At 39.7% G+C, this 22,614-nt stretch overlaps 1 protein-coding gene across 2 annotated transcripts in view; it reads right to left on the bottom strand.

Annotated features, from left to right (window-relative positions):
- plppr2b (phospholipid phosphatase related 2b) overlaps positions 1 to 22,614 on the bottom strand; it is a 38,955-nt gene that overhangs the window by 3,349 nt on the left and 12,992 nt on the right. For both annotated transcript variants that reach the window (XM_026303716.1, XM_026303717.1), the window contains exons 2-4: positions 20,966 to 21,154; positions 727 to 847; positions 52 to 302 (exon numbers count right to left, since the gene is read on the bottom strand). In XM_026303716.1, the coding sequence (XP_026159501.1) occupies positions 52 to 302; positions 727 to 847; positions 20,966 to 21,154 (561 nt within the window). The remainder of the gene's footprint in view (positions 1 to 51; positions 303 to 726; positions 848 to 20,965; positions 21,155 to 22,614) is intronic.

Genomic DNA, 22,614 nt, shown 5'->3' with positions numbered 1-22,614 from the left:
AATACATTATAGTTATCTGGTAATGCTTCATAAACCCCCCACCCTACCTACCACTGTGTAGATGGCTGAGTAGAAGCTGAGTGCTGCATCTTTGGAGGGGAAGGATTTGCGGGCGGACGCCACCAGGTAAGGGTTGCCTGTGCAGGCTCGGTGCTCTGTGATGTACTGCAGGGGAGACTGGCAACCCAGAGCTGTGTAGTTTGGCTTGCAGGCAGAGAGGAAGTGAGGTGTCTGGTTTCCTGTCACCACTTGGACAGCGTTGGCAAAGATCGTGGTGGTGAAGAGGCCGAAGGAGTAGACACCTATAACAGAGAGTGAGTGTGTCTACATGTAAACTCAAAACAAAGTGAATCAGTGAATCATTTTAACACACAGAAGCAGCAGATAAATGAAAATCAGATGTTTACGCTGATTGCAATCTATGTGGGAGTGAAAGGTCAGACAGGCGTTGCTTTGGCTTGTATGCTTCATAACTTTAAATGTTTTATAACCTGGATAAATACAGGCTTCAGAAAATATCAAAAAGATCACAAAACATCAACATGAAGAAAGGGAAAGGAAATTAGACCATTGGATTCCCAAACTAAGGACAAGGGCTCTTTCCACCCAGTCCACATACTGTATGATAGAGGAGTACCGGTGGCTGGCTTAATGAACCTTGGTCCCTATTGACATAGACCCTATTAAACCACGCTGGCGAACCTCTGATTTTTAGGACTGACTGACCCAGAAAACGCACAATCCTACGAAGGAGAGGGTTGAAATAACAGCAGTCAGCAGTTACAATGGTCTTCTCCTGAGCTCCCTCTGTCTTCACAAAGAAACTGGTCACTTCTCCGATCAGAATCTGGAACACAGAAAGAAAAAGACGAATCAAAAAGCTCAAACTGTGTGGTTAAGAATTGAATAGCTTCACTGATTATTCTGTCAGTTAAATATTGTGCACAGCAAAATTATTCATGTGTGTTCCTCCCTCAGCCTTGTAAAAAATTTATTTTCTCCAATGGTTAGTTTGCTTTAAATTCCCCCATCATTTTATGCTGCTTTTGTAAATCCAAAAACATTAACAACTCCCATTTACAGACATCAGCGGGAATTTGTCGACCTCTTAGTCTTGTAGACCGTCCATCTCAATTTCTCTTTATTATGTACGATGTTCCTAAAGCTCCATAAAACCAGCACTACACCTGATTAATAGCTCTAATGTCATTCAGTGCATTGGGTTCGCCAAATAACATAAATCAAACACATCTATTTGCTATTTCCATAAATTTAAAAAAATGTATCAGCTAATGTTTTACCCCACTCTGATCATACCTCAATAAGAACTCCATTATAGTTTTACTATTATAGCTTTAACGCATTTTCAGCACAAATTTAAGCGCAAGCACACACCCCAGCCATTTGAGAAGGAGCTGTTTAAAAACCAAGTCACATCGGCACATTGAACTGTGTTGACGTTACAGTAAACACCACTTGACACATTCCAGATCAGGATTATACCCTGCATCTTGAACCTGGCACCCCTGCTGACAGAATGTAGGTTTCATGAGTGTACGATACACGTGGCCCAGATCCAGGAGCGTGGGATGTTTCTAATGCTGCAGAGCTCACTGCTCAGAGCAACGGATGAAACCTGGGGTTTACTCCAGCACTTATGCTATGGATTGAGAACCACAGTGAGAACTGTGGGCATTGTCAGCATCAATTATGTCTTTGGATCTGAGTACGGCAAATATACATGTCCCCGAGGGAAAAAGAGGTTCAGGGTTCCTTATGATGGCTGGTTTTACCACTGGTCTACCCAACTTCAAGCTTGTACATAAATTCAGAGCACTGGTTAGAAGAAATTCTTTCAGACAGGTGCATCAAATCAAAGTGAAAGATTTTTTGGTTCTTTCTACACTTTCAGTGAAAGCAGACTTTTGTTTTTTATATTCTCTTTCCCAGAAATCCTAATGTCTTAAACCTTACCTGCTGACTAACTGGAAGCAGTCATATGTCAACAATATACTCCAGCCAAAATGATGAAAAAAAATTTAATGCTCATTTATATTTGGTGCTTTGTTGATTTGTAAACCAGGCAAAGTTTTCAACAGGACATTTTTGTTGTATCAATATGTCATACTATGTCAGGAGTTGGCACATAAGTAAAGAGGAGAAATAATGAGTAACATTTTAACCAGTCTTATAAACAACTGTCTAGACGTCCGTGAGCAGGTCTCATAAAAGCTTATTACTGGACAACAAGGTGAAAATGTATGTAACAGAACAAACAGGAAGCCCAAACAATTAATTACAGATAAGAAAAAACTACAATTACAATGACGTTGTGCATGTACACAATCATGGTTTAGCCTGAGGTTTTTCAGAAAATGTCATATTAGGATACAGTGAGACTCTGCTTCAGTACTATCCTTATTGAGGATATAGCAGCTACACAATACAATAATGTAATGACAGCTGGTGATCATTCTTGAAAAAACCCAACAGCACATAAAGGAGAACTAGGTTAGGAAGTCTGTATCTGTACAAAGTCACACAGTCTCATCTTACATCTCATTTGCAGGGACCTGTCACATTGCCCTAGTGAAGCATGCACATTAGAAATTTGATTATGCTTTGTTGGCTTCACAGAGGCACTTGTGTTCATTCATCAGTAAAGTAACGCCTATCAGCCTCCAAATGAAAGTTTCCTGTTCTGCTGCAGAGATTGTACATGATGGCTTTACATATACAGCTGATGCAGTGAAAAATGGTCCTAATTGCTCCACTATATGGAAATTTCAATTGGCCGATCAAAACAATTGAGCCTGTTGGGGCTTTGTCTGTGCTCGTGGAGCAATGTGTTCCACCAAGAAAGGAAGACTACAGGAAGGGTTTACCTTTAAACATACATTTGGAGTTCTTCTTAGATTTTCAGAGCTGCTGCTTCAGAGGTTTAGGTTATAGGAAATAACAGCAGAACCTCCTCAGTGCTTTGAACTGTGGTATAAAAATGAGCATCAGTGTGTGAGGTGACAGTAACATATGTAGTGAGGTGAATATACACAAGGCAGGTTTCAAGACTAAAAATACTCATCAGAACAAAGTAACAGTGTTTCTACAAACAAAAACTATGCAGAGTAATTGACAGACAACAGACACATCCTGGCTAATGTCTAAACTCTGAATAAATGTTTCTCATAATGTTTTTCTGGGAGTGACTTTTGTGTCATGAGTTTGAAGGAGAAAAAAGAAGTGGAGGAGACAGCAGCTACAGGTGACAGTCAGGGCAGAATGCATTAGAGACTTGCAAATGTTGTTGCAAATCAGTCACCGTAAAAACAACATTATCGTTTAAAGAAAAGAGGCTGATTGCAAAATAATTAAAAACTATCAAAGGCTCACTCTGAACTTGCCAAATTAGTTTCAGTAGCTGCCTCTGCAGTCCAAAGTCACTTTTACTGGTGTGCATTACAACAGGAAGATATTTACAATGATGCTTGCATAACCTCAGAAAGGAAGACATCTCTGCAGGGCACCAGGATGTGTAGCCAACACAGTGGCCAAAACATAAATATAGCACTGCTGAAAACAGGAAGTTTTACAATAAATAAATAATAATATCTGGATATTGTTGTGAGATCAGTTTGTCTCGGTAAAACTGAAATCCTGAACCAACTAAAGTTTAAAGTTACACAGTTGCATCCAATAAAATGCCATAAAAAAAACCCCTAATCTGTCAAGACTTGATTTAATCCTGTTTTGACAAATTAGATGTAACTGTTGGATGAATTATAATTAAAGTGAAACTTTATGTTTACTTCGGTTTTCACAATAAGCTCTTGTTCTCTCAGGTTACCATAACAATTTCTCAAGAACGAGCCAACCAGACAGACAGACTTAAGGGCAATAGGAACAGGGAGGGAGACTTGTTTGGGCTGTGCATGTCTGCACGTGCCAGTTAATACCAGCTAAGCTCCTGATGTTGAAGAAAACTTGCTGAAACATGTAGCTGAAAGTTTACACTCTTTGCAGCTCATGTTGTGTTGTAAGAAGTGTCAGGATCCTGGTATTTCAGACTTCCTGGTATTTGTTTTCCTTGCTTTTATTTTGAAACTCATTTCCTGTATTCCCCTCAGTTAGTTTTCGTAACTTGGTCTTCATTTATGTGATTAGGCAAGGCAAGGTAAGTTTTTTTATGTATATATATATATATATATATATATATATATATATATATATAGCACATAGATTATATATAGCACAATTCATACACAGAGTAATTCAAAGTGCTTTACAGAAATAAAAGACAAGTTAAAAATACATAAGCAAGAATCAAAATAAGAAACAGCAAATAGTGAAATTAATATTGGAGGAAACTGAGTGCAGATAAATCACTTTGGATAAAACACAGTCAGTTGTCATAGGATATATGCCACACTAAAAAGAAAGGTTTTTAGCTTGGACTTAAACATTGTCAGAGATGACGCCTGTCTAACATCATCAAGAAGACTATTCCAGGTTTTAGCTGCATAGAACTGAAACGCTGCTTCTCCCTGTTTAGTCCTGACTCTGGGCACGAGCAGAAGGCCTGTCCCTGATGTTCTCAGAGTTCGAGATGGTTCATATGGCATCAACATGTCAGAGATGTAATGTGATGCTGAGCCATGAAGAGACTTATACATAAGCAGGGCTGTTTTAAAGTCTATTCTCTGAGGGACAGGAAGCCAGTGCAGAGATCTGAGAACAGGAGTAATGTGGTTGTACTTCCTAGTTCTAGTCAGGACCCGAGCAGCAGCGTTCTGAATGTACTGTAGCTGCCTTACAGCTCTTTATGAGAGCCCCGTGAACAGGCCGTTACAGTAATCTAACCTGCTAGAGATAAATGCATGAATGAGTCTTTCCAAGTCTGGTTTAGACATGATCCCTTTGATTCTGGCAATGTTTTTGAGATGATAAAATGCTGACAATGTTATTGATTTAATGTGGCTGTTAAAATTCATGTCTGAGTCCATGATTACCCCTAGATTTCTAACTTGATTTTTAAGTTTTAGAGAAAGAGACTCGAGGTGACTGCTGACACTTTCTCTTTGTTTCTGTGGTCCAAAGATGATTATTTCAGTCTTGTCACTGTTTATTTGGAGAGAGTTGTTATGCCTCCACAGAGTGATCTGGTCAATACAGCGACACAGTGAATCGACTGGTCCATATTCGCCTGCTGTGAATGAAATGTAAATCTGAGTGTCATCTGCATAGTTATGGTAGGACACATTATTGCTGCGTATTTTGACAGCATTGGGGAGGTTTGTAAATGATTATAAAAAGTACAGAGGGAGATAGTTTTTGCTCCATTTTAAAAGATATATACTCAAATGATAAGAACTTCCCAAATGACAGCCTGTGAGTAACCATATTATCCCTAAAAAAGGCACAGACGCCACTCCCCTTTTTGTTTTCTCGTGTTTCTGATAAAAATGTAAAATTAGGTGGGGTGGATTCAATAAGAACTACATTTGTTGTCCTGCTATCTAACCATGTTTCTGTTAAAAACATAAATTCAAGATTGTAAGAGAAGATAAAATTATTGATTAAAAATGATTTGTTACATAAAGATCTGACATTGAGCACTGCAAGTTTCAAATTAGTTTGAGTAGGACCTGAAACTATCTGTCTGCAAGGGATTTGAATTAGAGTTCTCTGATTGGACAGTCTAACTGTCACTCTTTTAGCCACTCTACGTGTTTTGACTGGAGCTATAGCACTAGGGGAGAGTGTTCTCTCCCTGGGCCTCAGGTCGATAAGTGGTTTATTATGGCTATAAGTCTTGGAATAGCAGAGGTCCTGGGAAATCCCATTGGTGAAGCCAGGGATGGGATGGACAATGATCAGTCTGCAGAGGATGTGCATGCAGCTGGCGGGGCCCAGGGCAGTGGAGGGGGCACCATTGAAGGTGCTGTTGAGGGGGGATCCTTGGCTGATGAGGGGTCAGTTGCTGGTGAGGTGTTAAGTGTTTTCTTCACTCCTCTCTTCTCTCAGAGGAGCCTTTGGCTGTTCAGACAACCGTCCAGACCGAGTCTGGTGCCTCAGAGAGTGGAGGAGGTTATCCGTTAGCTGTCTCACTCCACTCCTGCTCAGATATGGGCCCTTTCCCTTGAACAGGTCGTCACGTTGCCAAAATAAGTTGAAATTATCAATGAACTGCACTCCTCTTATCTCACAGACCTTGGACAGCCATGTGTTCAATACAAGCAGCCGACTGAATTTATTAGATGCATCTGTGTCTGCTCCATGCCTGGCAATTACCAAAATCTGCCTCACCTGTGTCTCTGACTTTATAAGCAGCAGATCTGCCACAATGGACCCTTTGCCAGACTGTGATATGCTCAATAGGGATCATGATCCTGATTCAGCTCAACCTGGGACCTCTAATGACCTCTAATAACCTCCTGGGAATTCTAATTTGTTTTTTGAACCTGATTTCTGATTGCCTCACCTGTGAATGCCTCACCTGACTTCTGAAGGCATTACCTGATTCCTGATGACCAAACCTGCTTCCTGAAGGCCCACCCTGACTCCTGATGGTCTAACCTGATTCCTGAAGGTCTCACCTGATTCCTGAAGGTCTAACCTGACTCCTGATGACCACAGCTGCTTCCTGCAGACCCAGCATGACTCCAAGTGTTGCAAAGCTGTTTGAAGAGACCCATAGTTAACTTGGACTATATGAACTGTTAGTAGATTTTGGTTTTCACATTGGAGGTTTGTGCAGCGAAAAGATATTTATTTTGAGAAAGGGAGAGTTAACTGTCCTTGTTGTGCACCCTTTTCTGTTTGAGTTAATTCTTGATCTGGCTGACCTAAACCCTCTACCTCAGGCATCATCTTGTGTATTTTAAAATAAACACTAAAAACTCAATGTCAAGCTTTTTCTTGAGCTCAAACACATACAAAAAAACCCTATCCTGAAGTGACAGCTACAGCTAATAACACCAGACACTGGTCTTTCCCTGTTTCTCACTGTAATGTCCACATCTCCATTAGGGAAGTGGTTGCCATGTCTGTGCATTAACCCAAATACCTTTTCCAACCACTGCCAAGCTAATGTGTTCACACTGACATTCATTGGTGATGAGCTCCCACTGAGCTGTTACATGCAAGATTTTTCAGAGCCATGAACCCAAAAGTATCTAGTCTCAATATTAATTACTTTGAAACTGATCTAACTGCAAGGTCACTTCCTGCTGCTTCAGTGTTAATCAAATTAAAAGGTCTGTAGTAGAAAGAAACAAGATGTGCTGATAGCCCTAGGCTTTAAAAGTAACCTTGGATTTCTCCAGCTGCGTATAATTCAGAAGCCTCTGCACAACTATTTATGCAAAAAATACACAAATGCATCCATCTTTTGGCAATTGACTAAATGCCAGTGAGTAATGATCAGACTGAAGAATAGATTTTCTGCACCTGGAACTGACAAACTTTCCCTGAATTCATATTGTTCATGCATATGTCTACTGATTTATTTGAATAAAGTTTAGAAAGCCACCAAATAGTATTGGATGTGCTTCCTATTCTTAAATCATGTTTTTCACTGGAAGCTGCTTTTGATTTTGTACATTTATTGATTTTTCCATTTATTCCATTTTCTGCAAAAAAGCTCATATAATCCTACTGCACTGTACATAACCATTACATTATGCAGAAGCATTTATCCCAGGGCTTCAAATACTGTGCTTTAAGTACCTTTGGTGTGCTGTGGTAGCATGAAAGCAACTAGATGAAAATGTTTTTCTAACTTCTAGATGCAGAGGTGTATGAGCTGTATGAATGGTTTCGGTGTTATTTTTGAGATTATCATTTCCAAATGTGTGTGGACCTTTATGGAAACTCACAGAAGCTGAAATCAGGCAGACTGGATTAGTCATGTATTTTAGAGCAGGTTTTGGCTGTTTTCCAGAGGTGTATGCTATGTTTTATTGGGGAGTATTTACTTTATCCTATGACAGAGGGATAAATACCTAGTCAGAGAAGATGATGTTCATATACACAGACCTTTGTCTGTAAACACCCGAAGAGAGGGAGGTGTGGCACCAGTGAATGAAGAGACTGAAAAATGAATAGGCTACAGAGGAAGGGAAGATCGAGGAGTTGATGAAAATGACTTAAAAGAAAAAAGGAAGATGGAGATGAGGAATGATTGACTTCTCCTCCCTCAGTGAGCAGAGATCATATAATCAGGCTTAAAGTGTGTGTCTGGGAGCAGCTCTGGAGTTTTTCAAATGCAAGCTCTCAACCCTGACAACAATATAGATAAACTGAGTCTGTGGGAACAGGGAAGAGCACATGAACTTGTCTGTAGAAGAATATACAGATTCAAGTTCATCAAACACAGAGGAAAGCAGACACACAAACAAGCAAAACAGCAATCCACACTTTCACTTGGCTGTAGGACAACATAATATACACATTGTGTGCTATGAGTACTAACAGGAACCATGTGATGCAGCATTACATGCCCGTTTGACGTCAGAACATATAAAAAGCAACTTACGCTGAAGGGGGAGTGTGAAAATTCATGCTAATGTGGACATGCATTTTATACAGATGTTTGTAATTTCTCCATTCATCATTAACGCCTTGGGGATAATGTGAAAACTGCTAAATTTAGCTGTGCTTTAGCACCATGAACTGCTTTGTAGTGAATCATATCTAGTTCAGTGCTAAATGCCTAATCTGTGTGTTCATGTATCGACATTGTGTGTTTCAGAAGATTTCCTTTACACTCAAACCTCTTCTAAAAAATGTAGTGCCGACTGAAAGCAGCTCTTCAGTGCTTATTGTCAAAAGAAAGCCAAAAACCTGAGGATTACGTGTCTACTTAAAGCTTCCCCAAATATCACATGATATGTTGACATTGTGAGCCCAGTGCTCTACTTTAAATGCACACACATACTCAGTCTGTCTCCTCACACACCGGTGATGGTAACCATGACAATGTAGCTGCTTCAGCTTCATCACCCACACTCTCTCCATCCATCTCTCTCACCCTGCTTTTATTCTGTTTTTTGTTCATGGCCAGGCAGTTTTCCTAGGATTTTGCGGAGGAGAAACTAGGCTACCAGAAACATCTCCCTTTAAATTCTGTTTTTCTTTTCTGGTACAAATATAAACTTTTTTCTTACTCGCTTCCTCTCTCATAATTTAAATCCTGCTTACACTCATGAAGGTTTTAACCACGGTTTGAGGTTTGACCTCTTCTCTACTCCCAGCTTACCCCTCTTTTATTTTCTTGTCTCTTTGCATTTTCCTGTTTTTTCTTGAATCTGTCCCTCTTTGTCCCTATCCTCTCCATCTCCATCTCCTTATAGTGTCTTTTTCCTCCTTTTAAGTTGTGTTCGTAGTCTCTGCTTCCCCTCAGGAAGAAACAGAAGGATCCTGGATCAGTGTGGGAAGAGACCTTGCAGCTAATCTACCAGTTAGACTGAGAGTGTTAGGCTGGATTAGGGTTCTCGTCTATGGGTTAGAGCATGTCTTACAGGCTATCGTAGTGGGAGCAGATAGCTGGTCAGGCGTATCCACAGGAGGCTACATGGCCTGCTGTCCTCATCTCTCAATCCTCTATCCAGAGTGATTGGCAGTGACAGAATAAAGCTGCGATTATCCCTTATTATCCCTGCCCTTTTTTCACTGCTTCATCTCATAAGCACAACTGCTGAGCTGTCTGTTTGCCTTTCTGTCTGACTTTCTCTTCTCATTTGCAGATACCCATGGATGGACAGACAGACACAGATGGTGACTCTTACTTGCTAAACAGATTATAGCACAAAATATGGTGTTTTTGTGAAGATGGGTGTTAAATTATCTTGTAATAATAATAATGCACTGATGCCAGCAATCATCAGTGTCACATTTTCAAAGTTAGTATGTAAACTTCTCTCAAATTGACATAAGAACAGGAGAGACTTAAAACCTAATATAGTTTCATTATTTTTACTCATTTCACTCTCCTTTCCTTCACCCTACAGCACTACAGTTCTTAGCTCTTCCCACTGGTCCAGTGGCACAACAAGGCACATTACCCACAGCAGCTGAATGACTGCTCCCTGGGCTGCCTCTCTAATGTTAGGACTGACACACTCCTTATTTGTAGGAGTTTCTTGTAACTAGGCCAGTTGGGACCTACTTTTAGCTTTAGGGCCTTTTGTGAATATGCTACTTGTGCATGTATTTACTGTATCAAGCACCAGAGAATCACTCCAAGGAAACAGGCTGAAAGTTAATCTAGGACTGAAACCACTCCTATATAGGAGTAAGACTTGAAAGCCTCCTTACATGTGGGAGTGACATCTCAGTCACAAAGCAGATATTATAGGGACACACAGTAGGTTTTTTTTATGGCAAGTGAGGATTGCAGTCTTAGACAACACAAAACTAAAATGCTAAAATCAGCATTACCTTTCAACTGAAGGATTTATGCAACTAAGCAAAAATACTAACTTACAGAAGATTACACAATTATTAAAAGCTTTAATAAAATGCTTTGTGCCAGTTCAGTTCTAATAAGCTATTAAGTTTATTGGCAACCACCTCATAATGCGACTCAGCTTTGTGTGAAACTATCCAATTGCATTTTTCCAATCCCAATATGGAGCGGTTTATTGAGTCGTGTGACGATCAGGTCCATTTGGCCACAAAATCAATCACATATGAATGTGCCTTTGTTGGTGTTTGGGACAATGATTCTAAATATATTTGTCATTGATCACTCCTGGATGAATCCATCAAGAAATGTAGGTACTTCTTGTTTGTCATGGATTTATACTGAATGGTGGAGAAATGAATTAATCTGTGGATTATTTCTGGTGCTGTAATAATGTAAAGTTTTTGTTCAGATCTTATTAGCTACCACCCCCTTTTTTGCACACAAGCTTGGAACCAAATTAAACTAGCTGTTGTACTTATATTTTAAGGGTTATATTGATGCCCTGTGATGGACTGGTGACCTGTCCAGGGTGTACCCCTGCCTTTCACCCAGAGAGAGCTGGGATAGGCTCCAGCTCCAGTCACAAGGATCACTGTGACCCTGGCTAGGAATAAGGGGGTATAGATGATGGATGGATGGTTATATTGATAAGTTTGGTATCATTGAAAAGGAAACACTTTCCAGTTTGTTGTGAAAAGGTCAGAATCTGGCTAAGTCATTCTATACTAAACTTACACAGACACAAACCTGGTAGACTTTTCCTCACCTCATTTTTTTTTTGTGTGTGTGTTTTTGACTAGAAAGCTCTAAATGTAGGTTGTTCTGGTGAATCTAGTGACAAATGGATTGAGAGTCCCAGTTATGGACCAATACAGGTCCAAATTTAGTCACAAAGGAGCTAAAGCTGAACTTTCTGCATTGTTTTTATAAGACTAGGTCTAGGCGGACCTTGTCATTTTTGGAGTCTCCAAATGGTACAATGTAACCAAATGACTCCATGGATGTTTAGAACTGTAAAACACCATATTTGTTGTTAAATAAATCAACAAAGCGAGTTAAACTACTCATAAAACATGTATTTATTGTAAAAACAAAAGTGCAAAACAGATAAAAACAGCCAATCTAACTGTAGTGCTGCTAGTAGAAGCTTCCTCCTGCCTGGCCCTTCTACTTCTCTTACTCCTTCCTCGGGTTGATCCCAGTTCTGTCAATCCCACAGCTCTGCCTGTTGACTCTAATCTATAGGGGTGACTGACTGTTTAACAGCTGCTCTGGGCAGATGTGAACAGTAGAAACACATAAAAAAACAGAATGAAAACCCGACCACTAAACATGTAAATAAACATATATACTTGTAGGTATATAGTCGTCTAATAGTCCTGAGGTCTGAGTGAATATTTCAGTGAACAGAGGTGGATTTGCCATCAACTGAATAACAGGAGCACAGAGAGAAGCCGTTAGCTACATTAGCGTTAATATCAGCACTTCATGTGTTTGGTTGTGTGGAAATCACAGCTTTATATAAATATTATCAAAAAAATCCAACCACGCTGACATTAATAAAGGTATAGAGATTCAGTTAGTCACTCAGCTTCAATCCTCTTTCAGAACTGCCTTATTCTGCCACAATAGCGTCGTTAGCCGGGACAGTGCAGCCAACTCGTCAGTAAGGACAGTAGCTATTGGCTGTCCTAAAAGTCGCTAGAAGTCATCAAATGACGTCATTGCGTAATTTGCATAATGTCCATGGCACATGCTGTAATTGTGATGGACGCTTTTGCCAACTTCAGAAATGGAAAGTAAGAGACAATTGTGATTCTATAAATAAGGGACAGAATGAGGGACACTCAAAATATTTGTAGGATGACGACCTGCAGCTAATAAGTTCTCAGAAATAATTACATTTGTCTTGCTTAACCTATTTATCTACACAATCTAAAAAGAATTCTAATGTCATAAAAATGTCATCAGCCTGAGTAAATTGTACCATTATAGAACAGAATAGAATAGAATAGAATAGAAATCCAGGGCGGGATTAGCCAGTGGCGGCTTCGCGCAGTCCGGACGCGGAGGCGTGAACATCTCCTGCTGTGACTGCAGCTGGGAGGGACTGCTGTGAGAAGACTGGGCCGCCTGTGAGGGCTTTGGGACCGGGGAGGGAGTGTAAGAACGGTGCAGTACAGACACATCAGAGTCTCCAAAAGCCTCCAGTAACACCAGAAAAGTCGCCATGATGTGTCGCTAGAGGGGTCTGAATACTCGCTAAATATAGCGACAAAGTCGCTAAGTTGGCAACACTGAGCCGGGACAGTAACTGTTAGCTGGACACAGTAGCTTCTTATTGTGCTGAGTCATCGTCACACGTGTGACGTCACGCTGTGAAGTATGAAATATGCGTCCTCTGTGCGTCACCAACATTGTCACGGCAACAGTCCTGTCAGAACGCGGGTGATTTCTCCCCCCCTTTAGCAAAGGTAGTGTGTCTAGTTGTTGGAGACGTTATTTCATTGGCTACAACATATGTCAATCATCATTAACAAACTACGATTGGCTGATTTTACTATTAGAAGTTGTTCTACCCTCTGGGTGGGTTTTGCTTTTGTCATTGATTTGTCTGTCTTAAACTGGACAGACACGCTTGGTTGCGGGTTTATTTTGTTCACAGGAGTCTGCAGAATTTAAATATACTGTCTGTTTGTTTTGTTTGTGGTAAATAAACAGTGAAACAACTGGAGAACAAATGGCATTAACACTTTTTAATGAGGACTGAAAAGTGAAGGACGATGGTTTTATGTCTTTTACTCAAGGATAACACGTGTTGGACTACTTACAGTTTCAGTGTGTGTATCTGTACACATCAGCAAAGGTAAGAATTATCGTCTTGCTGTGTTTGTACTCTTGTTAAACATTAAGTAACTGTTGCTGTGATAATTCAACCCTAAATTGGGTTTTACGATTTGAATTGCAAGTTTTCTGCTTTCAAATGATATTTGGTTTGTCTGAGTTTATTTGTTAGGCTGAGGATCTTTGGAAATACTGTTTCCGGACCTGGGGATGGGTCATGGGGTCTTAACAAGTCGTAGCGTAGTCAGTTGTGACGGATCTAAATCATCGCTGTTTATAGAAGCACCTTCCCTGTTCATAAAAAATGTGAAGTTCCAGTGATCTGCATTTGAGGGAGACAGCATCCATTATTCTTGTTCATGGAGCAATTCCATTACAATTAGTCTGTCACAAATAGTGTTCCAGATCTTTTGAGTGTAGTATAATTAGGTGTTATAATCTATCCTGCCAGACTTTGCACAGTTGTCTCTGACCAGCCTCCTTGTAGCTCTTAACCAGTTTTCAATTCAATTCAATTCAATTCAATTTTATTTGTATAGCGCCAAATCACAATACAAATCATCTCAAGGCACTTTACAAAAACTAAAACTAAAAACCCAACAATTCCCTTATGAGCAAGCACTTGGCGACAGTGGAGAGGAAAAAACTCCCTTTAATTTTTTTTTGATTTCCTAAGTTAAGAATGCTGATAAAATGCTCTTATTTCTAATCCAAATCTATCACCCTGAGAATATTTTCCTACTCTGAGACACTTGTAGAACACAGCCCCTTATCTCCACCTGCCCACTTGCATGCCTATCCCTCATCCCTCTAATCAGCTCCAACAAGTTTAGGCCACCAGATACTTTTCTTGTTTTGTGCCAGATTATGATTTTATCTTTGTGGCAAGCCACTCTGCTCACTGCCTGACAATTTGCATACACATGTAAACAGGTACAGAATATGTGCTTAGATGCAGTTTCAATAATTGCATCTACATTTATTGACTATTCACGTTGCCAACCTCATTTCACATCAGCACCAAAAATCACTTTAGCCACATTTGCGGCTCCTTCCTCTCACCCACACCCTTCCTGAAGAGGAAATGATCTGGGGGACTGATCCCTTCACAATCCATTGTTTGGAGCAGAGAACGATTGAGCAGCTTCATGGTGGCACTCAAATCTCTCTGGCTTGATGGATCGACCCAATCCTCCTCTGTCTGTCATATGTGACTCTATTATTCATGAAGGATTGTCCCCAGGCTTAACAGTATGCAAACCTCTGGCCAATTAGTAAATGGGCATTGAGCTGAAGTGTGTGTAAGAGTCTGCTTATGTGTGTGTGTGTGTGTGTGTGTGTGTGTGTGTGCGTTCACTTAACCTGCATGTGTAATATAATATATAGCTGATGACAATTGTAATCAACTTGAAAATGCCAGAAGAAGAGAATGGTAGTACAAGAAAACTTCTTCAGTTCTTCAGTTTATGACCTATGGAAATACTTACTGTATGTCAGCTTTACTTTGCAGCTTGTACGTGTTAGTATTGTATTTCTGTGTGTGCATTGGTGTGGCTGTGAGCAGATTTCTTCTGGGGTCCTTGTCAAAGATGACAACACTGATTACAATAACAATACAAGATAAATATAGATGAGAGAAAGAGAAAAATGAAAACAGGAAAAGCCTGGATTTTCTGAACAACATAATTTGCCAAACATTAGCATAACAGTGGGGCAGTCAGGGTTCATGATGGGAACCAGCTCAAAACTATGTAATACCTAAGCAAGGCCAATAGAAAAAGATGCCAATTTCTATATCCAAGTGTTTATGATAAACACAGGGAAATGTTCTGTGGCTAGATTTGTAATTTCAATTTTATATCGGAGATCAAATCAAGCAGATTGAATTTTGTGATATGACTGCATGTCATCCCAGAAGGACATGTGGTTAGACATAAGGTGTATCATACAATCCTCCTTTCTTAGGGTTTGGTGACAATAAATTTATAGCAATTTAAGCAGTTTCAATTAAACTGTGACAGTCAGTGGAAGAAGGAAGGACTGAAAATGTAACTCTACCTTTACCTTTGATTTGATGTACTGCAACACAGAGAAATGTAGAGGTTGTTCTCCAGGCAGCCATGTTGTTATTCATATCACACTATTCAATTTTATGTAATTTTGCTCTTCTGAATGAGAAGTAATAGAACCATCCTTTTTTTGTACCTATTTTGTCATAGATTAAACCTCAACTGATGGTGGGAGTTTATATTTTTTGGTGTTAAACACATAACACATTATGTTTTTCCAAAATGCCTTCCAAAATACCTTTCAGCAAACCCATCATTAGTTTTATGTGAGTTGTATAAGAAAACCAGCAATAGGGACGGTACTGAAAAAGCAAAGTAAAAAAGCAAATTGAAACTCAGTTCCTCAGAACATAACACCTTGTGGCCATTTTCCTGATGCTGATGCCTGTGTAGAGCCTTGTAATTCTGCCTCTTCCTCAATGGATTTCTACCTGTGTGACAGTGGTCGTTTGGCACAATGAAGAATCCTGCTTCCTATAAAAAATGTACATTTGGTGTTTACATCTTAGATTCTGTCAGCAAACTCCAGTCCAGTAGGTCTTGTAAATCTTCCGATTACTTTAAGGCTTGTTTCCTGTCCTTCCATCTCCAGGTATGCTGCTGTGTAGGTTACACTGACCTCTGTCCTTTAAAAGGCTGGTGATTACCCTTTGCATTCTGCATTTACTTAAGTCTGTATATTGTCACTTTCTTAAAATAATGGCCTAAGTCATTTTGTCTTCAGGATGCTGGCCACCTCTGGTAAAATCGCCTAAATCCTCAGTTGAACAGATCATGCATTTCTAACCCCATAATATAATTGCCTATGCCAACTGTGTAACTTAGGCAATTTTAATTTGCCCAAGTCACAAGACAGAGTGACTTAGGCAACTTCACAAACTTTTCAAGCTGGTGCTCCAAAAAGAAATTTCTCCTAGCTAGCGAAGTTATTGCCATAATACAGGACCCAGACTCCATTGGTAAGTGATAAGATTCAAAAACCCAGCAAAGATAAGGTGGAGGGAGAAGTGAGGAGATGCACGTGTCCTTTTGTTTAATTGTTTAGTTGTGCTTTATTGTGCACAGAGTTGAACAATAATTTCACATTATCCCAGAGGAAAAGATTACCTGCCATTTGTTTGGTTTATCTAAGAGAGATTACAGTTTTGCTGTTTCAGTTTGCGTTTCCTGAATTAATCTCACTCACTGCTGAGTTTCTGTGTGCTCCACTAGTATTTTCAAATGTTTAATAATAATAATAATAATACATTTTATTTCATGGCGCCTTTCAAAGTCTCAAGGTCACCTTACAGATAGAAAAGGAAGCATACAGCATGATATACATAGAGTGCATTAAAACAACAGTAACAAGAATACATAAACGGCGGTGGCTTACACTTCCCCATGGTCTGTCACAGTAGTGGGAAAAAAAAAGAAGTGCACTGTTTTACTGAAGTCATTTATTCCAGAAGTAATTGGGCCAAAGTCAGGTTCAAATTTGAGTAAGTTGCAAAGGCAGGTTCATAAATTGGCCTAAGTCATCTAATCGTCTTATGTTACATAACTGAATGACAGCATTATTTGCATGTGAATAGTCATGTGTTGTCATAACCTTTTTGTGTGAAATGATTAATAAATATAATATACTGTATATCTGATTGAGTTTTTTGAAATACTTGAAAATATGGCTTAGGCCATTATTTTAAGAGGGTGACGATGTGCATAATATGTCCAAACAAAAAGTGGCATTGACCACATCCGCCATCTGTTTCTCAAGATAAGACCACAACAACAGCACAGTACAGTTTTTTCTTACATCAAGAGCTCAGACTTAAACTCTGGGATGACTGGATGATACAGTCTGCCTCAATGGCTTGCCCAATCCCCATCTTTGTCTCATGGAGCTGCATTATGCATGCAGACTCTTTCCAAGATTTAACAGGCAGCAGCGAGCTAACTTTGAATAGAGAGCCGCATCTGAATGGCGCTGGAAGACTCTCTTCTTCCCCCTTTTCTCCACGAGCTTCGTTCTGTAGCAGCTTTTTGTCTTCTTTTTGGGGTTTCCTCTTTAGTACATCTGTCTCTGGAATTTCTTATTTTCCCTCTTCACCTTGCCTTCTCGTACAGTTTGAGAGGCTTATATTTAGCTGCATTAGTACAAAGCTCTCCAGAGAAGAAATGTCTAGTGTTATGCCTCTGACCTACATAAGAAAGGTGGACAAATAAACCTCTGCAATTCAAAGTTTAATTAATTCACAGCCTCATATCTTCTTTCTTGTACTTACAAGTGTTCATGTGTCACAGCGCGACTTTTCACATGCTGTGAAGACTCACACTGTGACACATCCATCTTAAGCCCACAATCACCATTTGATCCTGTGAGTCTTCATTATTTACTGTAGTGCACACTCTCATGTGTATGAACAAATAATTAGCAAATGGTTCAAATAGCACTTTAGTCTGCTCTTTCATCTGCTCATAGTTGGTATGAGTGTCAGCTGCTCTGCATCTGGTGCTGTACGGTATGTAGAATATATACTGTATGTATATATGTATACAATATGTGTGTCTGTGGTTCGTGTGTAAAAGGAGTTAGAGTTGTGGAAAGTCATTGCCTGTAGACACTCTGGTTATAACTCAGATCCCACCACTAATCATACACACGGAGATGTGTGCCATCATTCACCCACACACTTACCTTCTCTGTTGCACTGAAACTTACAGCATTTTCACCAAGTACCACATAAGAGTCTCTGTCACTCATCCCCTCACGTCCTCTCTCTCTCTCTGTACCTTCTCACACATTGACTACATCAGTAGTCTTTTGTGGCATGTGTAATTTACATGTTATAGGTTCAGTTTGACATAAAAGCCCTGAGATCACTTCTACTATTCAACATTATGTTGTGGCTTCTTTTTCTTTTTTTTTTTAAATCTGCACTGTGGGATTTACCCAAGTTTTTTTTACCATGGCCTGAGTGTCACAAATTGTTGCTGACTTAGCCGTAGCTTACTAATGAAGACAATAACACCATAGTTGTTTCCCCCAAAATATATGGAGGACTTGATACACCAAAACACTAACTGAAAAGGTAATGTCAAATATTCTAAACACACTTACTGAGGTTTGCACAAGCTTTTAACTGTATTCCACGATCTTCTATAGGACTTAATTACAGAATGTGAAAACAGGTGGGCATATAACCTTAATGTAGATTAGAAGATCTAAAAAAAGTGACTTAATTCATCCATATGTGTTGAATATATTTCCTTAATCATAACATTTGCAAGGCCAAGTTTTAAAGTATTTTAGATTATTGTTTTACATACATGTTTTATCGCCAGCAGTCCTCTTCTCTGTATTTGTTGGCGTATCATTGCATATCTTGGCACATTACTACCACTTTTAGATCCTTGTAATGGTGTGAAATCATTGGCAGGATTGTATACCATGTCACCCACGTGAACGAAACAAACAAAATGGGGACCCACTCATAGAAAAACTGCTCCAAATCGCTACTACATGTCCAAAACCGCACAAGGTTTAAAGATGAATTCCATAATACTCAAGAGAATATGTCTAATAAAAGACCTTTTTGCGATGCATTATGGGATGAGCAGCATTTTTGGGGCTTGACTCACATTAGGGACTAGTCAGGATAACTGCGTCTCTGCTATAATGATTTTGACCATAATTTTTATTCCCTGCCATCATTCTAAGTGCAAAAGCTAAATATCTGGAATACTGTTTTAAATGTTTTAACTTTAACAAGAAGCTATAGTTATATTATTACCTGCCTGTCATCATTCAAGGAGATATCAGCAAAAGAAAGAGGGCCTGGAGAAAAAAAATAAGAGAACCCAGTGGAGGTTCTGGTAAGTTTGAGCTGTCACACACAGACAATCCATATGGACACATAAAGCTGGTACACAGTGTTACTGCAAATGTCTGTACTGTACTGTCAGCCGAAGGACCATTTCGTGTTTATGGCTAAAAGTCTGAGTCAAATTTGAGAAACAAGTGAGATGATTATGGGTTTTTAAAAATTGTCTCTGAACAGAGGCTGGTGGGATGGAGCGGTATCTTGGAGCGAGAGAGAACACAGATGCTCTGACTTTCAAAAAAGCCGCTTCACACTCCAGGCAAAATCATGCCACTCTGCTCCCACTCTGCACTGCTCACAATCCCTGGTGCCTGCAGCTTCATCCAGTCTCCACACACAGACACACACACACCAATAAGTACATACAAAGTGCTACTGTGTATCTATCATATATGGTTAAAATCAGAACAATGTGCATCGTACAAACACAAACGGCTGTCTCTCAAGTTCACAAACAAGAATAAAACTCCAGAATTAACTTACAAATACGTTAATATTGTACCTGTAGTTGCAATATTGGGTGTCAATAGAGAAATAAAACAGATTTGTTATTAGTGGTTCACTAAGAGAAGCCATAAACTGGGTGACAGATGATGGTAATAGATAGGTCTGACCCAAGATGGCCCCTGTATAAGTGTATGATCATGTACATACATACTCGCTTGTGTTGTTATATATCTATTGGGTTGAGTTTTAGACCTTGGCAGTTACATTTTGTGAAAGTCTGGATAATTTGGCTGGCCCTCACTTTCTGACACATTTTAAAGGGCAGTTTAAGACTTGGTTTAAGGCTCAGGTTAGATTGAGTCTTAGGGCTACAGATGGGCTTTGGCTTTTGGTTGTGATGTGTGTGCGTGTGTGTGTGTGTGACCGTATTATGTGGCTCAGAGGTAGCCATGTCATAATGCTTCTTAACTGTGGGACATCAAAGAGATAAGCCCTGGGAGACAAGACAGACGGTCATGGAGACAGAGCTTTGATAAAGATGTGAAGCTATGTTTCATTATTAATAATATCCCACTGTTCTGACAAGAAAGCATGGCCGCCGTAACAAAATTCAGTATCTTCTACACTAATAATAATTACTGTCCTTTCAGATTTTCTTTTTCCGTTGATTTAGTGCAGAAATTACACAGCTGAATGTTAAAGGTATTTGAGTATTGATGTTTAATTCACTGCCTCAGCGTGTATTCTCCCAAGAATCCATGACCTACAAATTGCAATTTTGTATAGATGTTGAAATATTAAAAAGGTTTCAGTACGTGGTCTGTAATGAAGATAGTTTGATACAAATAACAAAACTGTGTCTCCTGGTATATGAGTAAGGAAAGACATTCAGAAGGGATGTTTCATTCTGCATTAAGGCCATGCAATCTTGAAATAAGGACAGTTCTCTGCACGCTGTAGCTATCTCTGACTGCACTGTGGAGGACAAATATAGTGCCCGTTGCCATGGTAATGACAGAAAACGCATGCACACAAACAGAGCCCAGAGACCACGAGGATACACACCTACACACCTCTCATTTCTTTTTAGCCACAAACACCACGTGTAGATGAGGAGGAACTATCTGCTTATACATGTGTGCATGTGTCACATGTTTTGGGTCGATTTGATTGTGTGTGCGTGCATGTGGGTGATTGTCATTTTTGCTCATGTGAGACATGCATACATGACGAGCACCTGTGGCAGTTTTTTTTTTACAAGTTGAACTCAGACTCACTGTCACAGTGGGGATGGCGGTGACGAGGGAGTAGACGAGGACGGGCGGCGCCTTGCTGTTGTCCTCTGGTCCTGGGTATGGCTTGGAGTAGGTTTTGTCGAAACAGAAGAAGCCCTGGATGTGCACGGGGAACGTGTCCGTGTACTCAAAGTAGTACGCCAACAGAACGGTCCCTGCCATGATGACCAGCTGGAAATAAAACATATTGGTTCCAGCTTTAGGATTGGATCCACAGGAGAGTGTAGGAGTTGAGAAAGAAAAGACAGCCGGAGAGAAAAAAGTGGAAAATATTTTCACAGATTTCTTAAAAAAAAGGATAGATTTTTCCTTCACAGAGCAAAATGATGGATGCTTCTGTAATGTGTAAAATGAATCAAGTGTGTGTGGAGAGATAGTGAGGGAAGAGCATGAGAGGGAGAGGGAGAGGGAGAGGGAGGGAGGTAGAGATAGAGACAGGGAGACAAATAAGGAGAAAGACAGATAGAGAGCTGGGGAAAGAGAGCAATGACAGAGCAATGCAGAGCCAGAGAGAGAGAGATCAGCAGTGCTAGATGCAGAGGGGAGGGTTAAAAAGAAAAGACAAATGGTATGGAGGGAAAGAAGAAGAACTGAAGAACGAGAAGGGAGAGAGAGGGGGATGAGACACAGATGGAGTGAAAAAGAGCAGAGCTATGGAGAAAACAAGAGGTGGCAAGAGGGAAAGAAAAAACATAACTGAGAAGAGCAGAGGAATCACATATGTGTCACTCTGCATAACTAAATACTATTCTGCATTTTAAAATACCAGATATGTTAAACACAAGCCATGAAGCATAAATTGTGACCTTTACAATCTTAAAAAATTAAATAATGATGTATTAGAAATATTGTGAGTGTTAAACAGAAAACAAAAAGCCATGCTATTCCGCACAGATGAGACAGATGCAAGAGTACTAATTATTCATTTATACTCCAGTAAACACCACACCAACTCCTCTTCCCAGTTCTCTACAGGAAAAAGACATTTACAACTGCATAGTAAGCCTCTCTAAATCTGTAACTGAAAACTGGGGGTTTGTGCAGTATTTGTTTTCCCTCCAGGAAAGGCCTGAAACAAAAATTAGAAGAAATGTGAGTTTAAAATTAGCAAGCTGCTGATTAGCTCCATTATAATCTGCAGCCTGAATGTTTTCTAGATGAACTTCCATTGTATGTGAAGGACACGGCAGGCTTAGCTGAGCTGTTGCCTTATGGACAATGAAGGTGAAAGAAACAGCGGTTTGTCAGCTGAAATGTGTTGTTTTAAATGATGGGGTTAAATTAAGTGTAGCATCTTAAAAATAAAACATTACCATTGTAAATTATCATATTAATGATGGTTATTAAATAAACAAAAAAGCAGTGATACAGTAAGACTTGTTTGTCAGCCTGAAATGGATTGAATGGATGTGAAAGCAATGGGGGTCCAGAAACAAAAGACGGAGCGACCTTTTTCTCAGCAGACGTTTTGACTTCTCAAACGCAGCTGTAACTAATGGCACTGTTAATTGGTGCATCGCATTACAATAATTACTGGAAAGGATCTATCAGTTCTGTTATTAGTTCCACCTGTGCATTTCCTGCCATAACAGCACAAAATGTCTGCTGTGAAATGTGCCTTTGATTTATCT

Source organism: Mastacembelus armatus, chromosome 1 (genome assembly GCF_900324485.2).
Source record: "Mastacembelus armatus chromosome 1, fMasArm1.2, whole genome shotgun sequence".
NCBI classification, from domain to species: domain Eukaryota; kingdom Metazoa; phylum Chordata; class Actinopteri; order Synbranchiformes; family Mastacembelidae; genus Mastacembelus; species Mastacembelus armatus.
This window is presented reverse-complemented; position numbering and strand designations above follow the sequence as displayed.